Source organism: Nesoenas mayeri (genome assembly GCF_963082525.1).
Source record: "Nesoenas mayeri genome assembly, chromosome: 17".
In the NCBI taxonomy this organism is placed as follows: domain Eukaryota; kingdom Metazoa; phylum Chordata; class Aves; order Columbiformes; family Columbidae; genus Nesoenas; species Nesoenas mayeri.
The window spans coordinates 2,985,705-3,008,082 of record NC_137565.1 but is presented as its reverse complement, the minus strand read 5'-3'; the positions used below and the strand labels follow the sequence as shown (position 1 = coordinate 3,008,082).

Genomic DNA, 22,378 nt, shown 5'->3' with positions numbered 1-22,378 from the left:
GCTGGGGATGCTTGTCCGCTCCGTTTGGTTTGTCATGTTTCCATCTTTATATTCCATGGTAAATGGAGGACATGCTGCTCAGGGAAAAAACACTGCTAGGGATACCAAATGTGTTCTGCAGTCTAAATCGAAAGCAGCTTCCTTTATTCTGCTTTTACAGCTGGAGAAGAGGCTAAATTCACTTGCGAGGGAGTTGTTTCATTGATTGCCTGTTCTTGGTTGCTTTGACGCTTCCCCTGCTTCCAGCCACCTCCTCTTAAGATCTCATGGGCTAAAGTGTCACAAAAGGCAGTGCCTGAGGGTGGCACATTTCTGTTGGACCTCCTCGCCCCCTGCAGAGAGTATCATGAATAAATGGTGATGCTCACGTTCGTGATCAGGGCTGGAGCGTGGGGGCCCTGTTGCAGGCTGACTTCTGGTGAGCTCAGTCAGTATTCCTCTGTCTCATTTACTTCTCTGCTAATTGCGTTATCAAAATGCCACGCGAGTTGTAACGTTTTAAAGACGGGCGAGTGCTTTTTAAGAGGACGGCTTTCTGCCTGAAAATTCTGCTTTTCAGAAAGCAAGTATTTCGTGGAAATGAAACGTCAGTTTTGCCAAACTTCCAGTTGACTCTCATGGTTTGTTCCTTTTTTTTGTTTTTTTTTCATAATTATATAAAGAATTAAGGCATCTTAGTGGTAACAATTACTTCAAGCCCAGACATGTCAGATTTTTTTGTCAGGTGGAAGGTTTAAATGACATCAAGCAATTGTATTTATCCTTCCAGCTCCATTGGAGCTGGAAGAGCAGCACTTTCCAGTACTTTATATGTGGGAAGGGAGGTATAAGAAAACCAAAAGAGCCACCCAAGCTGGTAATTGAAGCGTGGCACAGAGCAGGGCGACGGACCCAGCGCCCGGGCTCACACTGGCCATTTACCCTCCTTTCTCCACTTAATGTCAGCTCTGGTAGGAGTTTCTTATTCTTTTTCAAAGCCTCAGTCACCAACACTTACAACAATTTCTGTGCCTGTGGAGTTTGGGGGCAGATTTAAAGATATGAATCACTTATCTGAAGAATAGTAGGCTCAAACCTCCCATATGTAGGCTGCTGTAATTTGAATTTCTTGACTTTTCCTAAGTGAGAAGCTGAATTCGGTTTCTTCCTTCTTTCAACCTCTACTGATATCCAGAAACACAAAACGACATCTTGTCTCAGCCCACCAGAGCAGATGCGTTGCAAGGGATTAGACTGGAAATTTTCCTCAAATGCAACGTTCTGAGACGTTTTTTGGAAAATGTAGCTGGGGAGCAGAGTATGTGATGTTCACTTGATGCTAACCCAACAGGACAGTAGATGTGCAGCAAGCGGGAGCTGGAGGCACAGTCAACAAGACAGCGTTGCCAAAATCCAGAAGGCCTCCTGTTAAGGGACAGTGCCCTGAAGGCCGAGCCGAGCAGGACAGGCACCGGGGGAGTCTCATCTGTGGCCAGAGAGGCCAAAAGCTCCTCAGAGCTGAGCTGACACAAGAAACAGCCAAGCTGAGGGGGTTGGCATGGCTGAGGCCTTGGCCCAAGAGGGAAGCGAGGTTTTGGGGTGCAGTGTGTCTGGAGAGGCTGGAACATCCAGGCATGTTGGATAATGTGGATATTTGAGGTTCTTGCATCCTCACACGGTGTGGGAATCACTGATGGGGTAAAGAAGGAGAAGCAGCTTCTCCTTCCATGAAGGATGGAGCTGCACAGGGTCCCGTGTGGTTAAACTCCGGTCAGGTGGGGCCGGGAGTTGTCCCACATCGCATTTCATCCTCGCTGGGGAAAACAGATGTGTGGGGTTTGGATCAGAGTGGAAGGAAACGTGCGGAGTGGAGATATCTGTAGTGTAAAGGCGTGTAGGAGGACGCAACACCTTCTGACAGATGGAAAAAGGCTGCTGAATCCTGACATAACGGGTGACACGCAGCTGTCCTGCCCCTCACCCTAACCCCTCCAATGCCTCCAGCATCTCCTGCCCTTCAATTAGCCTTTAATTAACCAAGGCATTGACTTGGGTAGAAAGTTGGATTAGAAGTTTCCAGACACGTTGTCAAGAAAAACAAGAAAAACCATGAGGGGGGGGTGGGGAGGCACATTGGTTAAAAATTATAATTTGCTGGGAAAGTGATTTTTTTTTCTTTTTTTTTTTAATCAGACCATAATGATTTTTTTTCAAGAGCGGTTGACTAAGTCTAATGAAAAAAATTATTGAATCTGTTGCTGAAGGCCTAATTCTCCATCTCATGTAACCTACAAGTCAGTCTGAAATGAAGCCATGTAGGTGTCTTGCAGGAACGATTGGCTCCAGTGTAATTACTACAGAATAAATGAATGTTCCTCTGAAAAAAGAAGAGAAGATGGTAGGAAGGGGGCACATAAGCTCGGAGGCATGTTATTTGGAGATATGAATGTCTGTGGAGAAACATGAAGGGAGGCAATTAGAAAAACATAAAGTAGAATTCTCTCCTTACAGAAAACATTTTTCATCAGACTGGTTATGCCAGGCATGAATTTGGCCCATTAAGTTAGTAAAACCTTACAGGCAAACATAAGGATATCATAAAAGCAGGATGAATTAATTCTTTCTCAGAGGAAAAGACCACCCATTGAGTCTTGAAGTTACTTTGATCCAAACCCATGAACTCAGCTAGAACGTAAAGGAAATTCTGAATAGTGGAACATGAGCACCAAGTGGCCACGAGGCATTGGGGCAAATCCATCATAATTCACTGTTAAGTAACACTTCAAGTCTCAGCAGTGCTGTTTCATTCCACCATACGACTAAGAGGTCCCTCTTGGCTTTGCTTTTAATTAATTAAGTCACAGTAGTGGCGAACGTGGCACTACAGCAGTTGCTTTTTGCCTAATTGTTCTCCAGGCGTATTTGCAGCACTCCTGTCGAAATCTCAGGCTTGTTTCAGGAGTCAAGCTGCACAAATGAAGTCCCTGCTATTAAAAGCAGTTTGTTTCCTGTTCCTTGGCAATCTGTTCCTAACGCTGAGCCCCATTGGAGCATGGACTTATTTTCTTAGCAAATTTCTTTTCAGCCACAAAATGGTGACATTTACCAGCTACCAAAATTCTTTCAGACTCTATTCATGCTTAGGAAATCAAGGTTTTCCATGTCAGCGTCGTATTATTTTCAGCCATCAGAGTTTGACATGCCCAGTTTGATAGATCCCAATATAATGGCGTAAATTTTGTCTCTCGGTCCTGGATCTAGAATAACTTATTGCTTCTCTCTCCTTCACGCATTATGGTCTTTGAGCAGTGAAACACATTTTTTTCCATGCAGATCGCCCTTGTGTAAAAGGTACCTTACTCGCAAAGGTTTGCAAGCAGGAGGATGTGTTTGATACCACAGCGCTCTGATTCTCCATCTCAAACTGCAGGACAGACAAAACAAATTAAATCAACTTATGCTTAGTCACATCTGTTTCATTTATATCAAACTGGTGCCACTGAAGCAGAAAGCATTCTTATTCTCTCCACATTGTTCAAGCTGAAAATTAACTGGCTCTGCACATAATGAAGCTCGTACTTCATCTCTTTAAAATGATTGGACCCGTTTTATAGTTTTAAGGCAGAGTGACTTACAGTTGCGATGTATCAGTCTATTACTAACGGAAGAGGGAATATTTCCTTCCATCTTCCTTGCTTACCTCTCTGCGTTTATGTAACCAAAGCAACCCCTGTTGTTCCCCAACAGAATCAGGACGGCCCCGGGGGTGAAGATCGTGGACATCCGAGTCAGCGACGCGGACCAGTGGGGGGTTCAGGAGGAGACGGACAGCGCGAGGACCAGCGCCACCGTCACCTGCGTGCACAACGACCCCGGCGCCGAGAGCAGGTGAGCGCCAAGCGCCGGGTGCGTTAACCCTTGCGAAAACGCTTCGTTGATTAGTCGTATTGCTCTTTTAATAGCGGCGTTTACGTCTCCTCAGCCTCCTTGGCAAGGCAATAGGTGATCTGATCCTTTGGTTTCACTTCTGAGCCTCAGAAGTAGGTGATGGAATTAAACTGGAGGCAGCCAACTAGTCCTGGCTCATATTTGCTTTTCGTGCACCTTCAGGGCAGCAGGAGAACCCCTGTTGCCAAAGAGCCAACAGAAAGAAGTGGATTAAAATAGAGAAATAGGAACAATAATTGAAAGCAATATAGGACAATGCTGTCTTCTTTATTTGAAAAGCTATGAAAGTAATAGCTATTAAATGTTATTCATTACTGCTGCGAAACACCTATGAGTGTCTATGAACTGTCTCGTGAATGCTGTGTACGTTTGTTATCGTAATGCTCCCACAAGCTATATTGAAGGTAATGAGAAATTTATGTTGTTAGTCAGAATTATGTATTTTACAATATAAGCCATTTCCCTCCATTATCATGCAGTTACTCTACACTTAAAGTACACTGTGCATAAATGTAGCTTGAAATTGTATCATAATTAAGAAATCACAAAACTTTATGTGAAAATTTTTATTTGAGGAGTCTTTTTCATCCATCATTTTCCAAAAGCTCCTGTAAGGGAGAAAATGGTTGTTAGCAATTGTTTAGACCTAGGAAGATTGTTCCAGAGGTTTTGAGTGCGAAGAGTTTCTACTCTGTTTAGTTTACAAAACCGCATTTGAGGAACAAATGAATCCCATCTAGCTTTGGGTACCTGCAGTACAAGTGTGGAGGGGAAAGCTGTTTATTCGTCCATGGGTTTGCTTTTTAGCACCAGGGGAATTAGGTACTGCTAAGGCGAGAGAACTCTTGGATGTATAAAACAGGAAAGGCAGGTGAAAAGTGCCTGTTTCTCCCCAGGAAAGGTGCAGAGCGGGGGCGACCGGGTGAGCCGCAGACATTTGCATCGAGAATGCGTGAAGCGAGGGGAGGCGATTCCCTGCTCAGTCTCCTTGGTTAAGTCAAGTGCTACAGAGCTTTCTGGCATGAAATGCCAGGCAAACCTTTCAGTTCATTAGCTCTTTCATTCACTCCTTCCTCAATTAAAATAAATAAAAAACTGTGTGTGGGGAGTCCCTCTTCTTTGCTAAACGCATTTGTTCAAGTTGCAGTTCTGAGGTTGCGATGTAGGAAATTCAGGGCACCTTCCGTCGTTAATTTGTTGGGATTTCATGCGCTACGCTACTGATAAAGCAGAACTCTGGCAGCGCGTTTAGGTGCTGCATGCTTTGTATCCAAATCCTTTGTCTTTTGGCAAGGTTTTCCATTTCTTCTAAAAGCTGTTAAAGAACCAGAGCGCCCCTTTGGTGTGGGGAGAGCTCGGTCGGCAGTGATGCTGGCTCGGGGGATCCATCGCGCTGGTTCTGGAGCTGCACGGTGGCACGTGGTGGCTCCAGCAGGGAAATCGCAAACGGCTGCTCTGGGCGATTGGGCGGGATTTGCTGAATGCTGTAGTCAGGCTTTTTGTGACAACAACCGTGACCTCTGTTCTGTTCAGAGCAAAGTGGAAAGCCATCCCTTTTAGAGTGAAATGCTGAGGTGAAAGGGAAACTTTAAGATCATTTAGTGTTACAGTGGAATCTCTCTATTGAAATGAAACAACTGTTTTTAAAATTAGGCAAAAAAGTAGGATGAACATTGAAACTCATTGCCTTGTACGAGGTTTCACTAATCCATGAAATTATACCTGTCACAGTAACTTAGTTTTTATTAAAACTGATTTTTGCTTTGTGTTGGACTGTTAAATTGGACAAAAGCAACGAATCTCAAGTTAATTAATACTTTGACCCTTTCCTTTGTGAGATTAGTTTAATATTTTTGGATTAATTAAAGTATGCAAATAGAAACTGCTGAAAGATCATTTCCAGATTTGCAAATATTGTAGTGCTTAGAGTAAATATTTAACTTTGATCTTTACTTTAATTTACCTTTTTGGTCATACTGGTGGCCCTCTTGTTTCTTTTGAAGAATGTTAAGTGCTTATGTGGGGGTTCTGCTGCTTCATTTAAATGAGCTGAGGCATGAACTCGCTTCTGTTAAGGTCAACGTGGCAAAAAGTGTCGCTAAACCCGATTCATCTGTTCCTCATTTTAGTAATTCAAGGAGCTTTATTAAAGGCAGGTTGTGTGTGAGTGAGAGTACAGGATCAATCTCTTTCATTGCAGAGGAGAAACTATTAGTAAACAGAATTGTATCTACCTCGAGGGAGACAGTTTTTCCTCTTTGGAAGTAATTTCACGTGTGCTGGGCGATGCTCTGGTAGTAAAGCCAGAGCCCGGGTGGTGTTCTCTGCAGAAGAGATGCCGAGTTCGCTGTGGTTTTGCACCCTCCCTTGGGCTTTCCGTGCAAGTGAGAAACTCCAGCAAGTCAGAGCTGCGCTTGCTGAAATCTCCAACTCTCCTGGTTGCCCTCAGCTTCGAGAGAGGCCTGTTCTCCACCGCCCCGCACTTCGCTCGCTCTTCCTTCCTCACTGTGCAACTCTGATAAGAGCCACCGACAGGCACTGCTTGCAAGGAGAACGGTGGCTTTGGACTGTGACACGTTGGTAATCCGGAGCGCGTTCCTTTCAGCCGGCGTTATCGGCTGGAGCCTTTTCAAATTTGCTTACTTTTCTAATCTTTCTCCTTCTCCCCTCTGCAGTGTTATCTGTATCGTGAGCTTTTCATCTCCATTTCTCACATTTCCCTACGCAAATTGAGTGTTCATTAAAATGCTTTAAATTAAGACCTTTCCTCCTTTCATGCAGAGTGCATCATGCCTTGTCTGTGCATTGCTTAAAAAAAACCTCCTTATCACAACGTTTCAGGCAGTTTACATTATATTCCATTAAAAATCCATTTTGTCCAAGGTTGTCACAATTCATAGATTAAAGCTTTCCAGCGTGTGTTTTGTTAGGAATACATTCATAAATTCACCTCTTTAGTAGTCCTATAAGCTTGTATTTCAAACCTCTTTTTGATAACGTAGTTGAACAAAGAGCGTAAAAAGAAGAGACTTCCTTTAAATATACACACACAAGTATATATGCGCACATGTATTCTGGTCTGCGTGGAGCTTTGCTTTGCCCTTATTGCTGCCATCACAAAGGACTTTTTTGGTCGCCCATTGAGTGAGATTGATTGTTGTCATCTGCATTTGTTGTGCCTCCCTGTTCTCTCCTTGGGGCAGAGCTCTGTGCGTCTCATTTTGGTCGGGTTAGTTGCAGCAGCGATGTGCTTTGTTTCAAAAGACACAGTTTCTACTCGGAGCACCAATACTTTTGCATTCAGCCTGTGGCTGGGACCCAGCACGTCCCTTCCATAGGAAAGGATCTGTATGGATTTCTGCCTTGAGTGCATCTGGCAAGGAGCAGAGCGAGTCAGGGCTGGAGGGCTCAGATAAAAATCGAATGCTCTCGGCCTCCCATGCAGAATAGCTGTGTTCGTGAAGGACTGGAATCTTAAACTGTGATGGACGACTATGTGTTGAATTACTGCGAAAAATGCGCTGGAAAGACAAGGCCAAAATTTGTGAGACTACCAGACACAAATCCTTGATACGTTCCAGAAAACCTATCCTGTCTTTGTAAAGACCACGCAGGCTTTTTTCCACTGTGTTTGCCAAAAGGCGGATTGACCTTTGCAGTTCTTCTGTCCTTTGCACCTCAATGTTCTCTGGAAGCATCTCAGAACACGCCACAAATTAGGCTGCAGTAGGACTAGGGCAAGAGGGCTCGAGAAGATGCCCTGAGAGCACAATCCCTCTTTGGCAAGCTACGGTCCCTCATAACTCAGCACTGATATCCAGAGAAATGGCATTTCAGGAATTATGCCGGAGGGACGTAGCGTTTTGTAAGATTAGGTTATTTCGCGTCATTGCTGAGCAGGAACTGAGTTTCTGTGGTCTTGTGTGCAAGACCCCACGCTCCAATGTATTTCAGAGTCTCCTTGCTGGAAAGCTGAAGACCAAAAACTGAATGTGACCTGGGCTGTGGTTCAGGAGAGACAAGATGGCACAAACACTTAGGCCAGATGGTTGCAACTCTGCTTTGAAAGGGCCTGCATGAACAGATCTGTCTCCTCACTCAGGAAAACTGTCATTAAATTGTATTAGATTATTACCAGGTGAGGAGAGTCTTATCCTCTGACAAACTTACCCTCTTTAATCAGAAAGGTTCTATTTATGCTAACGAACAAAGTTAAGGAAATTGATTATACCTGCAGTGCTGAGTGCCGTGGTATTGAGACCAAACTAGTTGTTCTCGCTTATGGAGTGTTTTATCTCCATGTCTCTAATACAGCTTCCATGTCTCAGAATATCTATCACTGTATAAATTAAACTTGCATGAGAGAGACTCAGAATGCAGGAGTAGAGAGGGTGAGATCTGCAGGGGGATTTTTTTCGAGTGTCCTCAGAAGTATTTATTCTGTTGCCTAGAAATTCAGATACATTTATTTATTTTAATTGATGCAAACCAGCTCAGCTGTCTGACATTTGACATTATCTATCTTTAAACTTCAATAAAAATGAAGGTTCTATAATGATCATTCAGTTTCTTTATCATTTTAAGAGGTGTTCATAGAATTCGAGAAATTGAAATTACTTTCTAAAATTGTAGCATGTATAAAAATATTTATAACAGGAAAAGCAGTTATTTCATGTATTTATAGGTATGCAAATAGACCCTCCTATTTTGAAATAATTCACTTCTTTTTTTGTGCTTGGGAACACCCTTTGAACCAGAAATATCACTCAAAAGGAAGATGTAAAGTTGGCTGCCAGTTAAGATATGTGCATACATTTATGTAAAGTAAATATGTGTTGTTGGAGCTGATGATCAGCTGAGCGAAGATATTGCTTAGTTTTTAAAGCTGTGGGTATGTCTCGAAAACAGAAGCTGAGGTTCTCTCCTCTCTGACAGTTTGAGACTCTTATCCCTTCTACTGTGGGGAAATACCGGTTTCCCAAACCCTATTCCAGACCCCGCTTTGCTGAGGGCAATAAGCAAAGGCTCCACCTGGAAGCTGCCTGGGTGCGAAGAGGCTTTTCTGGCTGTACTCAGCAGGGGCTCTGCCAGATTTAGGATCTCTCACAGCTTTGTGGAGGTGTTTCTGCACTGAATTCACCATCACTCTGCTCCAGAATGACATACTTGGGTGCCGTGTTGCCTCCAAGCTCATTTCCATCAAGAAATGTCATCGTGGCGCAGAGATTCCCTCTGCAAGAGAACCTGCTGCGGTCCTGGTTGTTGGAGCTGATTTACTGCAGTGACTTGGCCCGAGGACGCAGCTCGGTCGTGTCTGCAGTGTCGGTGCAGCACAGGGTGTGCTGAAGCTCAAACGAGGAGTTTGGTGCCTTCTGTAGGATAAATAAGCCAATAAAGATGGGTGGTTGCAGCCTGCCATAGCACACAGCAGTGTGCTGTTAACCACCCTGGGGCGGTGAAACACTTTCTGATGGCCTTTATTGCCAAAGGAACTTGCTTGGCCCCAGGACACTGAGCATGTAAAGTGCCATCAGCAACAGCAGTAGGCTGACAGAAGATCAATGGCATGTGTTGCTTTACACAAAAGCGCAGTAACTCGTACAGCCAGCCAGCCTTGCTCTGTCCTCTTTTAGGCCCATGCAAAGGCAGGGAGCTGGATGTCATGAAGTTCACGTAGTACTGAAGTGAGTGACTAAGAGGAGCAGAGGGAGCAAAGAAACACAAGGAGATGTGTAAAGCAGACTGGGCGGAGTAGAGAAGAGCTGAAGAAGAAAAGCTGGGGAGATGGGGAAGGGAAATGTGACGCTGTCCCCCCTGCCAGCCCGGTCTGATGTAGCTGGAGTAGCCAGGCTGCCTTAGGGCCTCTTTCCACCATGAAAGCCAGACTTGAGCTACTTTGAAAAGGAAGGTTTTGAATTAAAAAATAGAGGGAAGAAGTCCTAGATTATGTGTTGAAGCGTACTGGCTTGGGTGTTTCCCACCTATTCTTATGCACTTGCTGCTTTCCTTAGGTCAGAGGTGGTTGCGGGCACAGAAACGTGCTTTGAATGTAGAGCGTGCATGGCCTATAGATCCTGCAGCGGTTTGTTCTCTGGCCTTTGGCCAGACCCCAAGACAGCACTGTCTCTTGAGCCATTGAGGAAGAGGATTTTATCTTTAATGCACCAGTTTTAAGGTTGTGACCTCTATTATGAGTGATGGAGTCTGCTCTGCTTTGTGTAAAGAGTATTCCAGTGAGAAGCATCCACACGCATTTTTCAAACATGAATGACTCAATAGAGCCACAAAGAAAACCAGAGTTATAAGAATGCTAACTAACCCTCATTCTTTATATGTATGCCTTTTTGTATCAAAGAACCCAAGCCTGCTTGGAAATGCTTCTGTAAGATGAAAGTGCTGACAGCACAGTCGCTTAGAGAGGACATAAAAATTAATAGACAAATTAACAGCAGTAGGAGGGACAACTTTTGTAGAAAGCTGTGGTTCTAGGATCAAATAGGAAAGTATCATTTCTGAAGGGATTTTTTTTTTTTCCTTCATTCAAGGCCGAGAACAAAGAACTTGTCTGTCTGTCCATCTCCTGTTGGGAGCCTAATAGCCTGGTAACCACGTGAATTCTCTCCTGGCCAGCCAGCTTTATCGGACGGCTGTGTCTTCCTTAGTTAGGCTCGCTGATGCGCTGGTGAAGGCTCCAGCAGAGATGGGTCACAGGGATCACTGACTGGTTGTCCAGGTAATTGCTGCCTGGCCCCAGTTCTCCAGTCCAAGACGGTAATGACTTAGTGGCTCTTCTCATTCCATCCTTGCTGTGCTGCTATGGCACCTTTATTATGACCCAAGGATATATTTTTGAACAAATAGACCTATTGTAGTTGGAAAAACCTGTTGCGCAGGGCAGCAGGGAACCCCAGCAAAGTAAATATACTGTGTCATGAAACTTTGGAAAATGTGGAATGTCTTGTGTGGGAAACTGCAGCGGGTCTGTGGAATCCTTGACAGAAAATATGAGAGTAGAGATCAGCCTTGAGATATTAAGATTTACCCTTGAGAAGGATAGGAGTAAAGGAGTATCCGGAGAGAGGAGAGATGTACCCATGAGAGAGAAGGGGATAGAAGAATAATATGGATGATAGAAAGATAACCAATGAGATGTTAGTGCTGTAACTTGTAACCAATAGTGAAAAGACACATGAACTGGTAGAATTGTATAAAAATGCACTTGTAGCAATAAATGTCATCTATTACTTTCATCTTGAAAGAACCTGGTCCATGTCGTTTGTCCGTCTCAACCGCGACAGTCTTGTTGGAAGAACTCTATAGTATTCACTTGTATTCAGTGAAGTGAGGTGATATCATATACAGAGGCATGAAAATGAATTAGAAAATCAATGTTTGATAAAGATCTCTTAGCTTACCAAGCAAGTAGAAAGCTTTGTGTAAATCCAGAAAACTACAGAGAAGATTCCTTCTGACAGTGTTTGTTTAATTGGCATACAGTAAATGCAAAAAATACTTTAAAATCTTTTAAAAGTTGCATATTGTTTAGAAGGTAAAATAGCTGTGATTACATACTGCCTTTGTACTGGGTAGGTATGATGTTATATGAGAAGCTTCAAACTTGAGCTATGTGCTCAAGTGAGCAAGGGCCTGAGTGGGGTCCACAGAACCTGATCCAAAGGCTATTCTGAGTGATATTTCTTCTGAAAGATGAGCCAAATTATTCTGAAATGAGTCTTGTTTTTTAATTCGACCTAATTAGCTTCATTTTGGGTATATCATTCCTAGATGTGAATCTTAATATTGATGTAACAGTTGGGAAAGTTTAATTTCAGGGTAGGGTAGTCTGCATAATTAAGGCTGCAAGAATATAGCGGGGAGGCTGGGAGCAAATTTCAAATGCATGCTGTTGAGTGAATGACTGTTCAAACAGTTACTCATCCATTGGTGCTTGCTTGCATTTTCTGTAGTGGATGCCAAAGGGAATGATGACATATTCAGGAGTCAATGGGCTTCTCTGAGCCTCTGCTGGTTTAGTGTCTGTTATTTCCTATGTGCTACATTTTAATAGTCATGTGGATGATTGCGGGTGAGCTGCCACGGGAGGTGCATGACAAAAATTTGTACAATTCTGGAAAATTTCTATAGGTTTACAGAGATACGCCTGCACATTCCAGCCGTGCTTCACTGAGACCGTAGGACTTGAGTGATAAAGCCCAAGTAAGCGTGGCTGTTGAGCTCATCGCTCTCATAGCAGAAGTCCCGACCCAAGGAACGAAAGTGAATGTGTGTTGGATTTCGAGTTCTGTTTCTACAATTTAGTCACCTTTTTTTCTCCCTTGTTAACTTAGATATGAAGAAACCTTTTCTTAGGTGTATGCTGGTTGAAATATCCAGGAAACACAATTCTTAGTCACAGTTAATCTTATAAATGTGGGCTCTGCACACATTTAGGTGTCCGTGCAGCACCATTAGATATCCAGCATCACCTTACTGATGGGAGTTTCAGTGCCTTACAGAGATGACAGAGGGAGGGAGGGAGAGAGAAGACATGATCGAAACCATCACACCACAAAAGCATTACCTGATTCTTCTGTAAAGGTTGTATTTTTATAGTTCTATTTTAAACTTAAGCCTAAACTCAGAAAAGCACCTATATGAAGGGTGCCTGCCACTTAAGTATGTACTTGGTTTTAAGCACCACCTTGGTTCTGTTGATACCAGGTGTAATGATAAGGGACTCAGAGTCAGCAATTAGAGGCAGCAATGTGCAGAAAATGTAGGTCTTGATGGTAAGCCGTGATATATATAATGAGAGAGATTAGTTGTCACACCTGAAAATATTGTGAAAATCAGAAACGGAAATCTTGTGTAGCGCAGAAACCTGTCCGAGTGTGGTGGAAGCGTTGCTAAGGAGTTTAATTTTGGCAGCTGTACACAGAGATTTAAGTACCATAATTGGATTGTTCTTGGATATAATAGGTCTGGAAAAGATTACTGAATAAATGCGAAATCGGGGGACTGGTATTTGAGGTATGTTTAATTCCTACTTTTAGCAATTTATGAGTTTGACTTGTAGTGGAGCCTATAGCACACGTTTGAATTCTGTTCAAGATCTGTCGACTTGCTTACTTAACAGCCAGTGTATTAAAGTCCAAAAACTATCAACACATTGATTAATTAAAATTTAAACTTTTTTTATTGTTAGGAGATGCTGTTGCTAGACAGGCAAATACAAAGTTTGTAACTTGGATTTATTTGAATCCTTTGTGCCAAATACATTCTAAAACATCCCAGCATTAACTTTGCATAAATTATTTTTGCTTTAGTTAGGATTTTCACTCCTTTTGCCATTGATATTCATCACCTGTGTTTATAACTTTAAAAGTTACGCACTCTTGTAAAATTAAAAAAAAAAAGCAAAAATTGGCTGATGCTTCTGTTAATGTCAGCATGTGATTTTTGTTGGTTTCTTTTAAACCTCAATGTTTCCTTGAGAAGAACATTAAGTCAGGCTTAAGGTAAGAATCAGTGCATGTTCATTAGTGTAATGAATCTGTAAACTGAGACTTGGGCACTTTTGCAAGTTCCCTGGTCCTTGGGGGTGTCTGGGGGGACATGTGGAGGTTACACCACTCCAGAGGCAGCTCAGCCTAGTGCAGAAATGCCAGAGGTAAAATGGGCCCTCCAGGGAGCACCGGTAATTAGGAAAGCTCTGTGAGAGAAGGGAAAATCCTGTTGGACAGAACAGCTTCCATCACAACTGCTTACCAGCTCAGCTCGCTTGACCTGTAACAGAAGAAGAATGATGCCCCCCTTGGCACCTGTCTGGAAATGTAGGCCACCAGTTTATTATAAACTTTGGACATATATATTGCCTGGAAATGTAGGCCACCAGTTTATAATAAACTTTGGACATATATATTGCCTTTGGAAACTTGCTCACAGGTACTTGAAAGCCAGCTGAGTTTGTTCTGTATGGTCTGGTCTATGTGGATTTTCCCAGGCTGAGGGGGTTGCTGTGAAATATCACAGTCATTAAGGCAAATCACTAAACCTTTAGTAAAAAGCTTTCCTTAAAACTAACTGCCAATAGCTTGATCTCACGAAACTTCGTGGTTTTTATCGGTATAATTAATGGGGAAGTTTTGATTCTTCAGAAGTTCTTGGACTCACTGTGCTCAAAAGCTCGGGAAGACCTGGCACTTCAGAGTCTCCTGAAGGGCTTTGTTGTTGGGGGTTGCCCTTCTGCATGTGTCACCTCAGTGCTGCATGTTTTGGTGGTTTTTACGCTGTGCCTGGATAGTCGGGCGCCCTGAGCCGAGGGCGGGGGAGCACAGATCCTCCTGATGGTTTGCCGAGAAAGTTTGCACCTGATGATCCTTGTGGTTCCTTCCAACCTGGGATTCCAGGATTCTGTGTGTGCTGAGCTTGTGTCAGGCTGGTCTGCACGAGCCGGACCGACAGCACCGAACTATTCGTGATACCGTATTTCAAAGTGATGAAACTGAGACTGCTGGGCTCTCCCAATACAAGAAGGTGGCTGGCTTGCATCACCCACATGCTTAACACGTTTTATGTCTTTAGCCAAGGGAGTACTCAGCGTTGCACAATCAAAAAGAGTTATTTGGTCTTTTCTCTTAGGAGTTTCCAGTGCAGAGATTTAATTCTAGAAGTTATTGACCTCAGCAGCAAGTGGATAGTTGGAGGTATTTGGAGATACAAGTTCCTGTTTTCGCTCTCCCTCTGGTTTTCTGAATCTGTGGCTGGCGTATCTTTTTGTTAGACAACCACCCTTCTTAATGGTGTACCATTTAATTTCTCTAGTGACAAGAGGAAGAAATAAGTTATTCCTCTTTTAAAAAAAGAGTGATTTAAGTAGGGAATAATGAATGCAAAATGCTGTCATTAAAAAAATCAGTGGATAAGCTGATGTATCATCTGTCATTCCCAAGCCTTGCCATAAAGAAAAAGTAGATCATATTTAAAAAAAAAAAAAGGTAATGATGAGTATGGAACATGTTGCCTGTGAATGCCTTAATAATTAAAACTGTTATTTAATCAGTGAACAACACCTTGTGACTCCCTGCTGACCAACGCATTGTAGGAGAAAATAATTTCTTTCAAGAGCCTTCCAAAAAGGGAATGAGAGATGGGGTATGTTTGTGTTCTCTGTATTTCATCGCTGTTGTTGTGGCAGGTATTAATTCTATACAGTAGCAGTACACTGGCGTGAAGTCGGATTTGCCACAGTATATACTCAGCTGGTTTAGATGCCTTGGTCTGACCTGGCCCTGTTGTGCAACCAAAGTGCTTTTTCTCTGCACAGAACATACAGGGAGGTGACTGGGCCAGCTCAGGTACATCTAAATTCAATAAATATTAAATGAAGTGAGGTTAATCCAAGCCTTGCAAACTTTTTGCTTCTCTTTTGATACCATTAAGGAGTTCATAATTTGTGGAATTCCAGACTCTTATTTGGGATACAACAGCTTTTCCCTTGGTGGAAGACACGGCATAGCTGAGTGATAGCCCTTGGCAAATATTGACTCTGTTTTGCCGAGTGTTATCCTTATTAAGTGACCCTGAGCTGCTGAAAATGCATTTATTGGCTTCTTTCTGTTGCTTCTATGTAAACTTAGTGCTGGTGTAATGATGGAAAAGTAGTGGCTCAGGTAGTTCATGGGTAAGAGGCTGGTTTTCCTACATAGCAGGTGATGGATGCCTTCACCCCTGGGCCACGGGGGACATGGATCTCAGAATCCTGCAGTTTTCAGAAAGAGGAGATTTTTGTCTCAAGTGAAAAGAATATTTCTCTTAAAACCAGTTTTTGTTTTTAAGAAAAGCTGTTTCCATCCTTATTCTCCTTTTCTCTTCTGACATATACTGAACATTTTCATTTAATTACCAGTTGTCATCCTATTACCGTTGCTTTATGAACTGTGTATTAATCAATACTACAGGATTCCCTCTCTGGCATCTGTGTGCGGCGCTGAGTGCACGTGTAGGACTCTGTCTTCAGAAGGTTTCGCAGACTGGCGCTTGGTCCACGGCCAGCTTTCAGAGAGCTCATTACGGAGCCTCAGCTCAACTTCACGAAGCCACAGAGCAGCTGTCTGCTCTGGTTTATATGCCTTTATTTAGGTTTTTCAAATGGGGTGCTCAGCTCCTCTGCAATGTGACCAGGAATCTAGAGAGAGATTTTAGGAGTTGAGTACCACTAAAAATTTGGCAGTTATTTGCTTGTGTTGAAACGGGACCTGCCTGTCCCAGGCCAGCATCTGATTTAGCCAGATACAAGTGCTCTGTTCCTCACTAAACACCCTAAACACCTATTTTTCTCGTGCGTTACAAGGAGACAGGGAATGAGAAGTTCAAGCCTTCATCACAGTGTATTCTCCATCCCACAAAAACATTTCTATCCACCGTGTTCAAAGCTTTGTGAAATGATGCCATCATCAGGGTGACATCAGTCCTTGGCCTCTGGGAAGAAAGCTGTCACAGATACACTATAAAAATATACTTTTACTCTTGGTGGTTGCAACCAACAGCACTTCCCTCCCTGCACCTTCCCAATTTTTGCAGAATATTCTATCTGGCTGGATAAAGGTGGTTCACACAGTGGCACATGATGGAGCAGATGTAGTGGGTGTTGCACAGCTGCAGGATCTGCCCTCTTGTGTTGTCGGGGTGGCAGCAGAACAGGTCAAATGCAGGGCTGCTCCCCTCCCCAATCCCACTTACTCGTGTTTTACATATATTGTTGCCCCGAGCCAAGTAAACATAACCATGTTCTGAAATTACTATGGTGGAAGGACAAAACGTCAAATATGCTCCTTAGAAGCTAAAAATATCAGCAGATTTCAGTTGACTTGGAGATGCCCAGGTATTTGTACCTTTATTCTTTGCACAACTGTTTAAAAAAAACACTGTTGGGTGCCATTCTTTGTTTTACATAATTATTTCTCTTTTATATATATATATGTGTGTGTGTGTGTGTGTATGTATATTATTTTTTTCCCCAAAATGTGTAATAACAATAAGTATCATAAGGAGCTGAGAACTGGGTGGGTGGGAGCAGGATTTCTTTCAACCAGCTGAATGGAACAAGAGGTTGATCACCTGCAGTGGGACAATTTGTGCTTTTGCCTCTTGTGATCCAGCGCATTCATTAAGCTTTTGGATTGGCGTTGGTTAGTCCAGAAGCTTCACTTCTCTGATGAGGGGGTGTCCGCTGACTCCTTCTCCCCCCGCCTCTTCCTGCGCCCCAGCTGCGGTGCGGATCCCCACAACAGCCGTGCTGTGGGAGCTGTAATTCTCTTTCAGCCATGATTATATGTCAGTCCGCTGCACACCGTGAGCGGCGCTTCTGGATTCCTGCTGTGAGCAGTTGGTTACATTCTAGTACCTTTTACTCTTTACATACGGAATTGTTTTGAACAAAGCACGATAACACACAAAAGCCCCGGTGTATTGTTTATTCTCTTTTTTTCCCCACTAATACCTCGCACTTAAATTCAAAACTAAAATGTTTTTTGGCATACTTGACCTTCCTTAACTCCATCTGTCCTCCTGTTCCAAATAAAATTCAATGTAGAGGTTCATGTTGACCCTAAATTGTAGGAGAAGCCTGTGACCTAGGTAGAAATGTGAATCTTTGATTGAATTTTGAGCGCTCTCCGACAAAACGAATGCTAACTGCAAGTTTATTTGTAGTCCTGCTTGTTACATTTTTCTTTGTCAGCACAAGCTTTATCCCTCAAAATATATTATTGAATGAAAGCAATAAGCTATTCTTTTATCTGCTAATGCTGATGCCTGTAATCCATCCTGTTCATTTCTCTTTGTATGGTTCTTCCCCAGCTTATGTAGCACAGAAAAAACTCAATTGCTTGAGTCTGATGTACTTTTCTATTCCTGGCAACAGTGTAGGTTGCTAAACCATTATGTGGGAGATGCCTTCTGGAATATGAAGTGTGTGTTGCAGTTGGGATATGGCAGGGTTAGAGCCTGCACTTGGAGAAGCCTTTTAATTAGTTTTTTGGATATTTTCTATAGAGCTGCCAATTAGATTGTCATTTCCTGAGCAGTTTTTGCAAGTGGAAAGTGTTCTTTCTGAGGGTCTCATGTTACAGGGCTTTCCTTATGTATGTGGTACCACTTAATTCTGGGAGACCAGCAGTGAAACCCCTGAAATTATACCAGCAGCTGACGTTTGACAAAAGCCAGGAAACAACTCGTCATCTGATGACATGAGGACAAACTGCTTTCCCTTCATAGCTAATCACTTTTGATTTCTTGCCATTCAAAGGTTTATTTAGTTGTTAATACTCAGAAATAATATGCCTGGTGCTGGATCACGTATAACACTGGAGACAGATTGTACCCCAAGAGCCTGGGGCAGTTCACGTTTACTCATTTGCACAAACTGTGCCTGAGTCTTGATTTTCTTTTAAGTAGAGCTTTAAGGAGGTCTCTCTATTATTATATCTCTGGATGGACACTTGTGTTCACTTCTGGCCAGATGCAAAATGGTATCTGGTATAATGAAGCCCTGACCATGGCGTTGGTCAAGATTGAATTATACCCTGGTCTACACCTGTTCCTCGGGCAAGTGCTTAAAGTCTTCTGTAAGTATTCAAAATGCTGCAGAGGAGTGACATGGGCTCTTTGTGGATTACGGAGCAAGGTTATTTTCAGCTGTAGTTCTGCTGCTTTACCATAAAATACTATGGCAATGCTGGTAACCTTATCGACAGAGGAGCCTTATTAAGTAGTCATGGTGATAATATTGACAAGTCTTGCAATTTTTATCATGTCTTTTCAAATATTTGCATTCTAAAGCACTGACTTCTGGAGTTCTGTGATTTTGAAGAAGGATTCCACGTGCATTTACAAGCAAAAGTGAGATTCTGCTTGTTGCGACTGATGAAAAATCTTGACAATTTCATGAGAATCCAAAGATAGGAAAGCAAAGAAAGAAGACGTTAAAACTTTAGGAATCCTGAGGATGAGCTCATGAATGTGCAGGATCCGATACGAGATTCTTGCCCGTTGGTGACGCAGGGGAGGGCCCTGGTAAGCAAGGCTGCTTCATTTCAGGCATAAGTGAACTGCCTTCTGAAAGTGGTCATTTGATTTCCTCTCTTGGCAATTAATGATGGAGCAGACACTAATTTTAAGATGAACTTGGTCAGTCTACTTGTCAATACACCCTGAACAGAAACACTCGAAGTTCTGAGGATCCCTGCACTGCTAATTAGTATTTCTGTGGTTTCGCTAATCGCTTGAAATGGGAACTTGGCCAAAACTAACAGAAGAGACTTCCAGTACAATAAATTGTTTTAATTTCGAGATCTGATCTTATGCATGGCTCAGTGTTTTTGAAGGCAAGGGTAGAATAAAATCTCATTTTGCATCATAACGTATGCAAATCAGAACGTTTTGGTCCCAGATGAAGCTCTGCTTCTATTGACATGGTGCTAGGAAAATGCTATTAAGAATAAAAAGCTACTAAAACTTTATTTTGCTGATAATATTTCATTATTGCTTTGTAAGCTGCCTTATCCATAGGGTGAAATCTGCCAGAGAGATAAGATCCCGTAACTCCTGTTTGCTTGTATCATTCACTTTATGATTTATAGAGGGCCATAGATGTTCATGGCATTTTGCAGACATATAAAAGATTGACATGTTCTTGCCTCAAAGAACTTAAAAATTGTGCAGTTTAGCAGCAGTCAGCAGTTCCTCCTATCCGAATTCTGCTTTTAACGGCACTGTATAAAATCACTATTACACAGCCACCAAATGAGATGGCATTTTATTTTTAGTTACAAATGCGACGTTTTAAAAATGTTTGCTGAAGGTCCTGGAATGTCTCTGTGAAGACGGCTCCATTCTGTGGCCTGAAGACAACAACAGTAGTACAAAATAGCCCCCTGTCCTCTGACCGGGACAGATTGCCTGGAATGTCCCTATGACTGCCAGTAAGGGCCCCACAAAGCACTGATGGGGGCTGGGATGCTTGTGATTTGGTAAGACTGAGGAGGAGGGGGAGATTCATCGCTCCTTTCACAGCGGGAGCCAAACTGTGTCCCCATGGTAATGATTCCCAGCTGTTACTGGTTTATGTGAGACCTGAACTGGTGGCCGAGCAGTGAAACGCTCCCCATGCCCTTATCGACTTATTGAGTCTCAGGATAGGTGCTGCAGATTCTAGGAAGGGGTTTGGGGTGATTTCTGTAGCTCTTACAGAGGTCAGCCAGCTAATTCCTCACAAAGTACCCTGAAAATCTTCCCATTAAAGTTTAAGGCTCTAGTAAAATTTTTGATGTGGATAATACTTATATAACCCCATCTGAAGGAGAATACAGTCACCTGCTCAGCTCCTAATTGTACATAAAACTTTTTCCCACCATTGACTTGAAACAATTGGATGTCATTTTATTACCAGTATTTGGAATCTTACTTTGCTACTTGACATGTCTTAATATTCTGCATTATGTCTTTACAGCAAAATGTTAGTGCAGTTGCACCTATATACACGCAATTTTAGGATTTCCAGGCAGTTACATAAAGTAAAATCCTTCTATATCCTTCCCAGGTAATTTAACACAATTACGTATATAAACATAACATTAAAAGCAATTTCCAGAGCCTCATGATTACACTGATTTTGTTTGTCACACACCTGCATGTACTGACTTAGCATATTCTGTCACTCACAGTAATCTGTGTCCCACAGGATAATGTGACAGATGCTAATCAATATGATACATCCTAATTTTTCAAAGCAGAGATATTTGAAAAGATCTTACTTTCACATTATTAAACACTTTGAAAATTATTTTAGTTGAAAACAAAGTCAGATTCTGGGGTTTATAAAGGGCCGTACGCTTGCCCTTAAGGATAAGTGAAATTCACTTACATTTTACAGATTGTTTTGACGAATTCCAGCCTAAAAGATTTTTGAGCAGCAGACTGGTGGGAGGCTGGAATTATTTGTGGGGGTTTTGTTTGTAGGGAGGTGAGTGAAAAAGCTCCCACTAATTTCAGCGGGAACTCGAGCAAGCTGTTACGCCGCCGACCAATTCCATTTTCTCAGTGCAAGACAGCAGCAGGGGTGGTTTAGTCTGGTTCTCGGGTATAACATAAGGCACTTGGAGAATCGCAAGGTCAAAACTGCTTCAGTTTGTCAGACACCCTGCCTTTGTCTTTGAACAAAAGCTTAGCAGAGAGCATGATCTAACAGAATTAGCAAAATACACGGTTTCAAAGGCAGCAAACTTTCTTGCGGACTTTGGGAAAGGAGAACAACGTTGACTCTTTTGTCAGCCTTGATGTGCAGTGCTACACCGGTGCAAATATTCTCACATAGGAGTATGAGGTTAGACATGGGTATAATTCTCTGAAACACAGGTTTTTATTCCATGTTTGCTGTTGGAGGTCGGTGTGTCTGCATTGTGATAGGCAAACTCAGGCTCCAAATCTCTGCACCTACAGCTCTGCGTTTCCCTTGTTCCAGTTTCCTTGCTCTGTATTTTTGTTGTTTACCATCTCTGGTTGCCTGCAATGGGTAACTGTGCTCTGGTATCAGCTTTTTATGTTTTGCTGGGTGGCACCTTCCTATTAGATTGTTAATAATAAATGTTTAAGTGTACGGAGTGCTGCTCTTGTTATCCACAGGCTTTGCTCTGCGGTTGGGAACTTGAGTTGAGGAGGACTTGGGTTTTACCCAGTCTCTGTGCTGGTGAAACATCTCTTGAGCTCTGGTAGCAGCTCAGGGTTGCCAAGTTGTGTCCTTGGTTGAGGAAGAAAGAGTTGAAATAGATTTCAGTAAACTTTTAGCTGCTCGTCATCTGCTTTAAGCAGCGGCGGGGAGAGGTGAAGAGGGTGAGGCGCAGTCTGAGGGGAGGAGGCGGAACATTCTGGAGATGGGTCACCCTGCTTGTACAGGCTCCCTGCAACAGGAATGCCTTCCAGGGATGCCACCTGCTCCTGGCTCTTGCCCTGGGGATTTGGGAAGAAGCACCAAAAAGCGCAGAGGAGGTGTGTGAGGAGGTGTTCACGCCTGTGCGGCGCTGAGGTGGCGCTGCCCGAGCTCCCCTGGGTCAACTGGGGCGTCTCGCTCCAGGCCGCTGTGGTTTGAACCACATCAGCACCTCTCTGATATGCACAAATGTCTTACCAGTCATGCTTTAAACTACAGGGATCGTCGACATTTCAGTCACACGCTCTGCTGGAGGGAGTTAATATCCTTCCTGACTGAGTACATTGCCTAGAGGGACCATTTTATGTGTAACACTCTGGTAGAGAGCGCGATACCAGGCACCAGGCGGCACGGGGTAGAAGACTAAAGTGTGCTGTGTTAAATGGTGCCTTGGGTCTTCCTGGATCCCTATTCATAAAACACAACAAAGTGGCAACAAGGATAAACCTTGTCAGCTAAAGGAGC

The 22,378-nt window shown here is 43.0% G+C and overlaps 1 protein-coding gene across 1 annotated transcript in view; it reads left to right on the top strand.

Moving 5' to 3' along the window:
* Nucleotides 1-22,378, top strand: part of TMEM132B (transmembrane protein 132B) — a gene marked incomplete at both ends in the record, with an annotated part of 212,651 nt that overhangs the window by 92,115 nt on the left and 98,158 nt on the right. The window contains one exon of the mRNA XM_080355208.1: nucleotides 3,727-3,867. Coding sequence (XP_080211334.1) covers nucleotides 3,727-3,867 — 141 coding nt within the window. The remainder of the gene's footprint in view (nucleotides 1-3,726; nucleotides 3,868-22,378) is intronic.